The sequence below is a fragment of the Bos taurus genome, chromosome 5 (genome assembly GCF_002263795.3).
Source record: "Bos taurus isolate L1 Dominette 01449 registration number 42190680 breed Hereford chromosome 5, ARS-UCD2.0, whole genome shotgun sequence".
Taxonomy (NCBI): domain Eukaryota; kingdom Metazoa; phylum Chordata; class Mammalia; order Artiodactyla; family Bovidae; genus Bos; species Bos taurus.
The window spans coordinates 20,825,726-20,838,791 of NC_037332.1; the positions used below are offsets into that span (position 1 = coordinate 20,825,726).

General features: G+C 41.3%; 1 protein-coding gene across 2 annotated transcripts; it reads right to left on the bottom strand.

Annotated features, from left to right (window-relative positions):
• Positions 1–399: 399 nt before the first annotated feature.
• CCER1 (coiled-coil glutamate rich protein 1) lies at positions 400–8,203 on the bottom strand. Of its 2 annotated transcripts, XM_059886728.1 has the most exons (4): positions 6,321–8,203; positions 5,678–5,819; positions 3,795–3,947; positions 400–576 (listed from the first exon to the last, which is right to left on the bottom strand). In XM_059886728.1, exon 1 carries the CDS (start codon positions 7,649–7,651, stop codon positions 6,404–6,406), a length of 1,248 nt encoding a protein of 415 aa, XP_059742711.1. In that variant the 5' UTR covers positions 7,652–8,203; the 3' UTR covers positions 400–576; positions 3,795–3,947; positions 5,678–5,819; positions 6,321–6,403. The 2 variants fall into 2 exon arrangements, with proteins under 2 accessions (XP_059742711.1, NP_001033667.1); NM_001038578.2 differs by lacking the exons at positions 400–576; positions 3,795–3,947; positions 5,678–5,819 and having other exon boundaries at positions 6,268–8,077.
• Between the last annotated feature and the right edge of the window lie 4,863 nt (positions 8,204–13,066).

The following is a 13,066-nucleotide window of genomic DNA, read 5'->3' on the forward strand; positions in this document are numbered from 1 at the left end:
CTTTTGCATTCCAGTCCCCTATGATGAAAAAGACATCTTTTTTGGGTGTTAATTCTAGAATATCTTGTAGGTCTTCATAGACCTGTTCAACTTCAGCTTCTTTGGCATTAGTGGTTGGGGCATAGAATTGGGTGATATTGGATTACTGTGATATTGGTATATTATGTTGGTATACACACACAACATTATATTGGTAATTATATTATATATTATATAATTATATATTATATTGGTATACATACACAATTTTAACCAACAATTTGTTAGATTGTCATCACATGAATTATATAAGCTATTAAACTACTACTAAGAATTATAAATTGAAACACAGATATCGGTGTTTCTTCCTTAGGATCCATTGTTACCAAACCCACATTGAAGAGACTGCATTTTTTCCTACCCTCTTTGGAACTCAAATTAAATTTATTAAAGAATTTTTATTCCTAGCAAACTTATTTTAAATAAAACCACAGGAAGATGTATTCCAATAACATACAGGATCCACAACTTTGAACTCAGAATAGAGGACTCAAAAGTTCCAAAATAATTTACTTCTTTGAATTGAAGGTCCTTCATCTGTAAAAGTAAAATAAAGTATTAGTTAATAGTGTGGTTATATGTGATAATGTGTGTTAAAATCTTGCATATGTTTAAATGATTTTTGAATTCTTAGATCTCTGTTCTGAATACCTTAGGTGTTCTATGTAAGTGGCTTATAGAACGTATTTCATATTTGTTGGAATTTTCATTGTCTTGAGGTATAGCATAAGATAGAATCTTTCTCTTTAGGCATTATGATACATGCATTTTGATTTTTAAAAGATGCATTGCCTGTATGGAAAGGAATTATCTGACTCGAGTGGGTAATTCTTAGCACTACCTATTAGAATATTAATATCAGCCATAAAGCGAATGGAAGTATCATGACCCAGTAAGGGGAAGAGACAGAGGGCAGAAAGTGTACTTGGGGAATGAGTCCAGCTCCAGAGATTTAATTGGTTCTTACAGTCCTGCACAATGAAATATGCAGCTCAGAATAACACATCTGACTGCAGTTATCCAAGAGAAAACAAGACATGTAATGAATCAGTTTTTCGAATTGTCTCATTAGATATTACATTTATACTTGCCCTAATTATTAACAAATGATTTTTAGATACCACATAATATGTCAGTGGTCTCATCTGTGCATTTATTAAATACTTATTATAACTGGAAGATATTGAGTATCACTGTTCTGAGAATGTGGTAAGCATTGACTCATTTAATCATCATAATCTCATTTAATCCCAAGAGGTAGATACTACAGATGAGGAAAATGAGAAGCCAGAATTTCAGGAACATGCCTTAGGTTACACAAGTAGAACAAAACAGAAGTATTGAACCCACAAACCACAGTCTTGATTATTAAATTCCCAAAAGGACTCTGCAATGCACAAACCCCTAAACCACAGATCTTCTAGGTCTCTCATGTGTGTGCTTAGACGCCTTTCTACAAAGCAGATTCCAACTCAGTAGATATGGGTGGAGCCTGGGCAACATTTCTAAAAAGCTATTGGGTGGTTCCCATAATACTGGTTCATGGACCACAGTTTCAATACCAAAGTGCCAGACCACTGCATTTGCACATTCCTTATAACTGGAAGCCAAAATTGAATTTCTAGGACCAGCTGGTTCATGTTTAGCTCAGTTGATATTAACTATCTAGATATCTCAGTCCAACAAACTACAATGAGATCTCCTGAGCCTTGTTAATTTAGACCCAATGTTCATAAATTTAGATGATTTGTGTACAATAATTAACAGTGATTTATAGTCTATAATGAAATAAATATTAGGTTATTTGGTCTTCACAATAGGTGTGTTCAAAATTGGGGAAGGAATATGTCAAGGCTGTATATTGTCACCTGCTTATTTAACTTATATGCAGAGTACATCATGCAAAATACCGGGCTGGATGTATCACAAGTAGGTATATCAAGATTGCAGGGAGAAATATCAATAACCTCAGATATGCAGATGATACCACCCTAATGACAGAAAGTGAAGAAAGGAGAAATATTTCATCAAGAAGTGAAAGAGGAGAATGAAAAGGCTGGCTTGAAGCTCAACATTCAAAAAACAAAGATCATGGCATCCAGTCCCATCAGTTCACGGCAAATAGATGGGGAAATAATGTAAACAGTGACCGAATTTATTTTCTTGGGCTCCAAATTCACTGTGGACAGTGACTGCAGCCATGAAATTAAAAGACGCTTGCTCTTTGGGAAAAAAGCTATGACAAACCTAGACAGCATATTGAAAAGCAGAGATATCACTTTGTTGAAAAAGGTCCATATAGTCAAACCTATGGTTTTTCCAGTAGTCATGTGTAGATGTGATATCACTTTGTTGAAAAAGGTCCATATAGTCAAAGCTATGGTTTTTCCAGTAGTCATGTATGGATTTTGGACCATAAAGAAGTCTAAGAGCTGAAGAATTGATGCTTTTGAACTGTGGTGTTGGAGAAGACTCTAGAGAGTCCCTTGGACAGCAGGGAGATCAAAACAATCCTAAAGGAAATCAACCCTGAATATTCATTGGAAGGACTAATGCTGAAGCTCCAATACTTTGGCCACCTGATGCAAAGAGCCGACTCATTGGAAAAGACCCTGATTCTGGGGAAGGTGAAGGGCAAGAGGAGAAGGGGCCGACAGAGAAGGCGATGGTTGGATGGCATTATTGACTCAATGGACATGAGTTTGAGCAAATTCAGGGATATGGTGATGAACAGGGAAGCCTGGTGTGCTGCAGTCCATGGGGTCACATGACTGAGTGAATAGCAACAACAAATTGGTGTGAGCAGTAATAAGGTATGATAACTATTTCTTTGGAAACAGAGACCTAAGACTACCCATCACCAGTCTCTTAGGCAGCTGTGACAACACAGTTGCCCAAACTCTTCCCTTTCATCAGCTGACCTTGAGCTCAGGTTATGTTCCATTAACTGGCTAAAAGTGAAACTGCTACTACTAGAACAGTTAAGATACAGCCATATGCTGATTTTGCTTTAAATATACAGATAATCAAGGCCAAATTGATTCAGAAGCATTAATATTAGCCACCAGGGAAGCCCAATTTATATTAACAATAATTCTCAATTACAATTATGTTAATGTGAACCTGTATAAATGTAATTTAGCTGCATATATCATTTTATTATTCTGCTAAAATAAAAAATTAAGCTGAATAAGCTGTGTTTTCTTATCCTATTCTTGACCCAAGAACATCTATAGGGTGATATTTGAATCATTTTCTTCCCAGACTCTGTGGGTTTGATATAGCTGAGTTGTTTCACCTCTAGTGTTTATTTTAATGAAACTAAAGATGTTGGAATAACTCTTATCTTCATATGCAAATGTTATGAAACCATTCTCAGAGAATTCAGAGTTGCTCTCCAAATGCCAAGTGTATTTACCATCCTTAGAGGACTCATATTTTCACAGGAAAAAATTCCATTAAGTTACTATGGAGACAAAGTAATGAAGATAAATTAAGAAATGCTGTCAGTCACTGGAAAGGAAAATATCAGAATCTCTTGTGTAAAAACACCTGAGAATAGACAGCAAAAATTTTTATCAAGCCTAGGCCTTATGATTTATAATGTCATTTTTCTGACAGTTGACAAAGCAAATATTACCCCGTACTTAAAAGACACAGCTAAGTGGCAGCTCTTTAGCACTGTGTCCTCTCAAGTTTGAAATGATTTTAAGAACTTTTTTTTTAAATCGTGAATTTTCATCAAGCATACTTACCTCTAAAACTAAAGATGGGGTTTATTCTGAGCCATATGTAACGCTGATACTCTTGAATCATCAAGTGGTGTGGCGCGTCTCCAAGGTGATCCAGTCATGCTGAGCAGCAATGCCCAGGACCACTTCATTACACGGGAGTGGTTGGGTAGGTCTCTGAAAAGTGGAATAGGTGTACTGGGATGTGCAAACCTCCCACCCTGTGACATGATTTAATCATTTCATATCAGCCTTCAAGGTTAGTACAGGGGCCATCACAGTATCTGGCTAAAAAAAAAAAGCTCAGGTAGGGACTCACCAATGACTTAGATTCTCCTTTCATTTTTTTTTTTTTTTTTTTGCTGGACTATTCAGAAGATATGGATAGTGCAGAAATGAGTGGATAATACGGTTTCTCTCTCACTTCTCACTGGCTGCTCCTTCAGGACACTCTGGTGCTTCTGTACTGTTCCTCCAAGGCACCAAGCTCCTCCCAGCTCTCTACCTTTAGCCTCAAGTCACCCTCTCCCCACAGTGAACATTCCCAGCTTCTCTCTTTGGGCTCCCTTGTGACACATTCTTTCATAGTGTTGCACTTCCTTTAGAATTCTGGCAGTGGCCGATTTGACTAACTTCATTTAGTGTCTGTCCTTTGGACTAAACTACAAAAGGAGATTTTGCTTATTTGCCATTGTATCCTAATCACTGTTTGTGGTCCCTGGATCCTGGTAGTTCCATAATTATTTGGTAAATAATCATTCCCAAACTGAACTCTTGAGCACTGCTCATATTTGCATCCCTCCCAGAGACTAGTGGATAATGTCTTATGTATGTGGAGGCAATTAACATGTGCTGAAGTATGTCATGTAAAAGTGGAATCTTTTGTAAGAATAATTTGAGAACTGTCCAGATATGATTGTGAACTGATAGGACTTTCATTCAGTCCTAAATGAAAGTGTTTCTTTAATGAGAACTTAGCGATTACTTGAGTATCTTGGAGAAAGTATTTTGGACTGTAACTTGTAAGGATTTATTGATCATTATCAGCAGCAGGATTCTTGGTTTCTCCCTGTGCATTAGAAATGTATATGGGTGGTCAATTTTATAGGTCACCATAAAATTGCATCTTGCAGAAAATAATGATTTCTTAAGAGCATAATAAATGTTTGGTTAGTCACTGCTGTAGTTTGGACTGTTTAGTGTCATTAAAAAATCATCCTACAATCTTTGTGTTAGTTTTTCTTCTTACATTCATCCTGTTGACCACTGAATAAGATGTCTGATATTCAAAAATAAGAATTGAGCAGCACAGCAACACTTTAATTATTTTATTATCTTTTTTAACAGCTTAAGCTTATCACCCCCAAAAGCTGCAATAAAATCAGCATTCAGGTAAGAGATGACCCTACAGGTAAAGAAGACCCTACAGTCTTCTTTTCATTAAATACTGAATGGTGGTTCAGACTATACTTAGTAGTATAGTTTGTCAAAAGATGTAATTTTTGATAAGCTGGACTCAAATCCTTCATCTAGGGGAGTTTTGGAAATATACTATGACTGTAACTTTTATTGAGTTATGAGAATCAAGGATCCAAGAACAGTATTACTTCCTAAAAATGTCTGAATAAAAGCTGTTATTTTGAATGTTGAATTCTCCATAGGTAATTGTTTAGACATCAGAAACTAGTTCACACAAGCTTGCACTTAAACATATTTGTTTTACTCTCCTTTATAAGGAAGACAATTGGGAAAGAAAATTTTTAAAAAAGATATTCCACCCCCAAAAGGCCAATCATCTTTAAAAAATTCATTCTGCAAAGTCTATTTTTATTATTCCTGTGAACTTATGACAAGGAATATATCCAGGAACAAGGCTTCAAAATCTATGTTCCATTGTTTGCAGTTACCTTAGATTTTAACTAGGTGTGCAAGTTGACTTCTGACCATGGGGAATCCTCTCCATGCATGGATTTATGGATTGCTGAGGCCATGGCAGATAACCAGTTCCACAGAAGCAACTTCATGTTCTTCTGAGGAAGATCCATAGCACTGTGGAACAAGGAATATAAATGAGCGATGCCACAAGAGACTGCAAACTGGGTTACCAAAATACAGCCCTCAAAAATGAACTCTGAAGGTGGAAAATCTTAAATTATTAAAATAGGCATTTTAAAATGGTTTCAGCTCTCATGTTAAAAGTCATGACGAACATTTAATAAACATGGCACATGTTTCTTAGGCATCTAACAGTCAAAATAACTGTTCATCCAAGCTCATTAAGTAGAGATGATGTATAAAGTTGTTTAAAAGGAAACATTTTCAGCATTACCAGAATTATTTAAAAAAAAAACAAAAAACTCAAGCATCTAGAGGAGAAAACACCAAATGAAAATATTCAAACTGTAGTAATAAAATATTTGGCCTTTAATCATTTCCAGTTAAATTATATTTGAAAGCTCTACCTCCCCCACCCATAGTCATACACACAACACACCAATTTTTAAATGTTTTATAATGGCCAAAGATGATAGGTTTATTAATGGAACTCACTTTTTCATTAGTTTTTGACAAGTGGCTAATCATTTTAGCCTTCAATCAGTTCCATAGCATTCCTCAATCCCTTTCCTGATGTCTTAACAGTTAATGTCCTGTACCATGAAGAGAGCTTCCTGTGCCACTTTGGGAATTCCCTGTTTGGGGCTTAAATAGGTACAGTTCATAAAGTTCTCTCTCTCTTCTTCGGCCCCCACTAGGAATGATAAAGGCATTTCCAGAGGCAAATGATTCTCTTCCTCAGTCTGCTCATCCTCCGCCAGCCCCTCTTCTTCCTCTGCTATCTCCTCCGCTTCGTCCTCCTCATCTTCCTCCTCCCGCTCCTCCATGTAATCAGCCTCTTCGCCCTCCTCCTCATCTTTGGCCTCTGACTCTTCGTCCTCCTCATCTTTGGCCTCTGACTCTTCGTCCTCCTCCTGGCTCTCCAGCTCCTTGCCATCACACTCCTCCTCGTCACACCACTCCTCCTCCTCCTCTTCTCTCTCCCCTTCCTCTTCCTCCTCCACCAGCTGTGAGGTGGCCGTCTGCTTTTCCTCATCTGGGTCAGGGCTGAAGACGAGAGAGGGATTCCGCACAAAGCTGTACAGAGTATCTTGCAGCTCCTCGTCTTCCTGGCCACCGCTAGGTGGGACGTCGTTTCCGAAGGCGCCCTCCGGGGAGGCTGTGCTCGCTGCCTGGGCCTGCTGCGCCCGCAGCGCCTCCTGCTGGCGCTCTAGCTTCTCCTGCTGCCGCATGTCCTCGTAGATCTGGTTCATGATGAACTGCGTGGTGTTGCGCGGCGCCCGCATGCCAGGGGCGCGCCACCCGTACAGGTTGACCGGCCGCAGCAATGTGCTCAGATCCACCGGAGGGCTCCTCTGGGCGGAGCGGCGAGGGTGACGGCGCAGGCCGCGGCCCCGGCGACCCCAGCGCTTCTTTCTGCCCGGGGGCCTCGCCCAGCCGGGGTTCCAGGGCCCATGGCAGCAGGAGCAGCAGCAAAGGCAGAGCGGATGCAGGCCGTACACCCGGATCACTTGCACCCGGCCCGGGGGCTTCCTGAATCCCGCCGGAGGTGGGCACCAGGGCCCTCTCCAGCGCCCCCAGTTAGAATACACGGCCCAGTAGGGACGCCAGGGTGGTTGGAACCAAGGGCCTGGACCGTATTGCTGCTTCGCCTGTTTCCTCGGGGGCTCGTATTCGGCCTTGGGGCCGTAGCGAGGCCGCCGCCTGTAAACGGGAGCGCCCCTGCGCCTTCGGGGGCCAAACGACCAGGTGCGTAACGGGGCAGAGGATGCCCAGCCGCCGCCCAGGTTAAGAGGATCCTCTTTTGTGTCGAGGGTCTGGGTCATGATTCAGGGTGCTCCGAGAGGTCGACACGGTAGCGCCCTAGGAGCTGTCGTCGCGTTTGGACAGATCTGACGGTCTCAAGGGCCTCGTTTCTCTCTGCCCAGCACCACGTGCCCGCCGCTGGGATCACGCCTTTGTCTCCAGAAGGATCCCCGCCTCTCTGCTCGCTCAGTCGCTCTCCGCGTAATCTCTGATCCTTCGCACACGAGTTGTCTCGCCAAGGCGGGTTGGGTGGGACTGGGGCTGGGTAAGGATGGTGGGTGAGGAAGGTGTTGGTGGGCAACGCGCGGTGAGACCCGTTCCCGGGTCCCACTCACACCCGCCTCAGTGGATGCGCAGGCTGGGGCCGGGGGGAGGCAGGGGTCGCGCCGTTACCTTCCTGCTCCCTCTCAACCCAGGTGCTTCACCGTCGCCGTCCGGGCCGGACTGGGGTGGCGTGGGCCGCGGCAGCCTTTAAATACCGGCCAGGGGCCCCGCGTGCCCACCGCATCCTTGGTCGCCCCGGGAGACAGCCAATTGGGGTTGAGGTCGTTCTCCCCGGGCGTGGAGGTGGGGTTCCAGCCGGAACAGGTGCCCAGTGAACATTCGCAGGGGGCTTGTGACGTAGTTTTTGCGGGAGGGAGGGCGGAGGCTGGGTTTGTGCAGCCCACGTTAGGAACCGCCTGAGGCGGTTTTTCCTTTGCCCCCTCCTACCATCTTGAGGTGCTGAGTTAGAGAAGATGCACCTTCAGCCGAACCCAGAGGCAGGGGTTGGGGAGAAACTTGTCTGTTGAAAAACAATATCCTATGCCTTTGGGGTGATGGAAGGGGTAAAGAGAAAGCCCCTGGAGTCGGAAACAGGGTGCCACGCCTTACTTTGTGGCCACTGCTCTAACTCCTGGAGCTCTGTTTCATCATGCATAAAACAAGATGGCAAACGTTTATTGCTTGTGCTTTCTGTGCAGGTGGGCTCGTGGCACACAAGTCCCACACCTGCTCTGTGAAGTAGGCATGGTTACCACATTTCCTAGGTTAGGAAGCTAAGACGTTAATTTACCCGAGCTTGTGAGGTCAGTGAATTTAAGGGCTAGTGTTTAAACGTGTTTGACCTCAGAGCCCAAATTCTTAGTGAGGTTACTGCAGTGCCCAAACACCTTAAACAGGACTGTGATGAAGAGTACAGGGAATCTGTATGGTCAAGCACTGCACTAATTGTAGTATATCATGTAAATGTGCTTTGATTAAACATTACCAGGATGTTTACCATGGGTTTGTTTGTAAGAATGCTACAGTGCCAATTGTTTTTCCTTTTGTCCTTTTGTTAACCAGGCACCATGGTACCTTGGGAGCCTCTGTAATATTACAGTTAAGAATATGGGCTTCAGTTTAAATAGACAAGAGCCTACCCTGAACGATTCCCTTCAGTCCTGTTAGACTCTTTGTGACCCTATGGACCATAGCCTGCCAGTCTCCTCTGTCCATGGAGTTCTCCAGGCAAGAATACTGGAGTAGGTTGCTATGCTGTCCTCCAGAGTATCTTCCCAGCCGAGGGATAGAACCTGTGTCTCCTGCGTCCTCTGTGTTGGCAGGTGGACTCTTTACCACTAGGGCCATCTGGAAAGTCTAGGTTTATCCAAATCTGTAGAAGGTGTAATGTCAAGAGGAGCCCTAATGACCTCTAATAAAAACTATGGACTTTTGTTGGTAATGATGTGTCACTGTAGGTTCATTATTAATAAATAAACCACTCTGGTGGAGGATGTTTATAATGGGGGGAGAGTATATGAGGAATCTCTGTACCTTCTTCTCATTTTGCTGTGAATCTAAAATTTCTCTAAAAAATAAGGGCTAAAAAAAAAAATAGTGGCTTCCCTGGAGGCTCAGTGAAGAATCTGCCTGCCAATGAGGAAGACTGGGGCTGGATCCCTGTGTTGGGAAGATCTCCTGGAGAAGAAAATGGCAACCCATTCCAGTAGTCTTGCCTGGGAAATCACATGGACAGAGAAGCCTGGCGGGCTACAGTCCATGGGGTCACAAAGAGTCGGATATGACTTAGCAACTAAACAACAAAAATAAAAAATAGAGGTACTTCAACTTCAGCTCAGCAATTATTAACTTCTGGAAGCCTCCAGTTCCTTACCCATACCGTTGAGTATAGTTATAGTGCCTGTTGCATAGAGTTATGTTAAGGATTAAGTATCGATTAAAGCACATAACACAGGTACTCTGTGGGCACTTAATAACTAGGAACTAGCATCATTATCATACTTACATGTTTTAGAACTTGTCAAGAAATTGATACAGTACATATAGAGATAACTAACCTTATGCCGGAAGCAAAAATAGACTAGATATCCCCATCCTCATGTCCTTTTTCTTGTCCCACTTTTGAGAAATAGCAGGAAAGTGCCACCAGCTTTGACCCTATAGAAAACTATCGAGTATATTCTTTTATTACCTTCCTGTGCTCAGTGGAATTGTGCAAAATGGAACACTGCCCAGTGGGAACTGAGTCCATACAGGCTTCCATTAAATGACAGAGAAGCAAAATGTGGCGAAGCCTTGATGCTTGCAAAGGTCATTATACTTTCCTGGTTGAAAATTGAGAATAGTACAGGGGTTCTTGGATCAGCACTCCACCCTTTGACATGGGACTTATAGACTCCACAGACATCATTCAAGGTCATTTGCTCTGTGGTTTGCTGAGGAGACAAGTCTGCTTGAGTCCCAGGGCAGAATGCTGACATTTTAAGCCTCCCGTGTCCATTTTTGAACAGAGACTCACACACTGGGTGGTGACTCACCCCCTGATCTGCTGAACTTGGAACTGTGCCATTCCAGATTTATTTTTCTAAGAACATATATGATATATGATATTGAGTTTTAATTGAGATCTCTAGAAATTGAGCATGTTGATTAGTGATATTCCTATCCATTTCTTTCTTTAAAAAAAGATTACCTCAAGGATAATTAAGGGCATTTTTTTATTCAGTTGATGTGAAATTTATATAAGTAATACTGACTTTAATACACTTTTTTCATGGTGAGATATATATCTTTCAGACCTATCCTCCCTACTTAAAAACATTAATGCAGAATTGTCTTACTTTTTTTAAGAAAAACAGCAAATTACCTTTTATGATTTTTATTTTTTTCAGTAGATTTACATTATAATACTGACTGGGGTTCATACTGGTAAATTACCCAAGAGAATTGGCACCAGAGATTGTTAAGCACCACCATCAGATATGCAATTAAGAAATTTTAAAGACTTTTAAAATTGACCCATATTCTTCAAATACTGCAAAAGGACATACTTTGATTCAACATTAAAATCCAAGGCACCATATTTTTATACATTGTATCCATCTAGATTGCTACATTAAAAATTCCCACAAACTTAGTCATCCATACTTAAAACAACGTGTACATACATTTGTTTTCTCAGCATTTCCAAATGTTGGGATCCAGGAACAACTTAGCTGTGTTTTCTGCTCAGGATCTCCCTGGGGCTATGATAGAAGCATTTGGCTGTGCTCTCATCCTGGAGCTCAATTTGGGAAAATCTGCTCTCAAGATCATTCATGTTATTGGCAGAATTTATTTCCTTGTGGCTGTTTAACTGAGGGCCCTAAACTTTAGCTTTCGTGGTGGCTGAGGAAGTCCTCAAATTTGAAGGCTAACTGCAGGTTGGCGAGGACACCAGTGGTTAGGAGGCAGCCTGCAGATCCCGGTCATGGGCTTCCTCAACGTGGCCACTCACCCCCTCCTGTTAGCCAAGAGCCTCTCGTCCGTGCTTCCTAGCACGGTGAACACACAGAGACACATATCTGTGTGTGTCATAATCATGGGGCTTGACTTTTGTGACATCCCTGACCTTTGTCATTTCCTCTTGGCTAGAAGCAAGGCCCAGGTCCTACCAGCGCTCAAGAAGAGAGGTTGACACAAAGGCACGAATTCCAACAGGCAGGAAATCACTGGGGATCACCTTAGTCTGCCTGCACATGTTTCAAGTAAAGGCAGTCAAATAGGTCCTTTGTAGTAACTAGTTACAACTTGGGAGATTTTCATGATATTGCTGCATTTTGAAATTCTGATGAGTGCCATGTAACAGCATTAGTTTTGCTATGTTTTATGTTATTCAGAGCGTTATGTTAAGTTTAAAACACTGCAGTCTTGATTGTGCATTTGGGTAACTTGAAAAGAATGAATTCTAACACTGGATGGCAGTAGTAACTCAAGATTCAGTCAGTAAAAGTCCTTATACCAAAGAAACTGAAATTAGACACTTTATAAAAAATATTTTATCACATATATCAAGTTACTCCAGGTTGCCAATATTAATTATCCTTTTTGTTTTCCTGGAGTGGTAGAATCGGGTATATTTATTAGATTAGCATTTTTTTTTTTGACTGGAGTTTGAAAAGCTCAGCTCTGCTAGTTAAACTGGTAAATAAAATTCTTCAGAGAAAAGTGGTATATACCTGATATATTTGGTCAGAGAAATGAAATACAAAGCATATTTCAGATTTATCTTTGTAATCAATGTGTTGCTATAAAAGTGAAAGTGAAGTCGCTCAGTCGTGTCCGACTCTTTGCGACCCCGTGGACTGTAGCCTACCAGGCTCCTCTGTCTATGATTCTCCAGGCAAGAGTACTAGAGTGGGTTGCCATTTCCTTTTCCAGGGGATCTTCCTGACCCAGGGATTGAACCCGGGTCTCCTGAATTCCAGGCAGACGCTTTAACCTCTGAGCCACCAGGGAAGTCCCAGTGTTGCTATGATATACATAAAATAATGTAAACATAACTCCTTTTATGCACTCTCAAAAATTTGCCTTTTTCCACCCTGAAGATATTCATGTAATTTAAAATGTAGTCGCCATCTAGTGGTTACAGAGACTAAATGCAAAGTATTAAGCCTTTCTGACTTTGAAAGTGAGAAAAAAGAGATTCAAAATTACTCATTGCTTTCTCTCAATTTGGAAAGTTGTGATGTTTGCAAGTAAATAAGGCACCTTGTGCATCAGGGAATACCACTTGATATTTTCCATTTACGATTCTCATTTAAGTAAATTATGAAGGGAAAGTTTGTAATAACTACAAAGACAGTGTTACAGATTTAAAGAGAAGTAGGGATATGAATTTTACATTTATAATAGTAGTCTGTGTAGGTATTACTTGCTATTGCCTTTTGAAGATATTACTAACCCTACAACAACTCAAGGTTTTCAGAGGATTAGCAAAATATATTGTAGTCCTATTATCTGAGAAATATGTGTATTCAGTGAGAATTACTTAGGAATTTCAATATGGAGATGTTTGCTTATAAATAGTTTTAAAGTATACTATAATATGGGGCAATAAAATGCAATGTCCTCCCCCTTGGAAAAGAACCTGTAATATTTAGAGAAAAAGAAATGTGTATAGCATATTCATA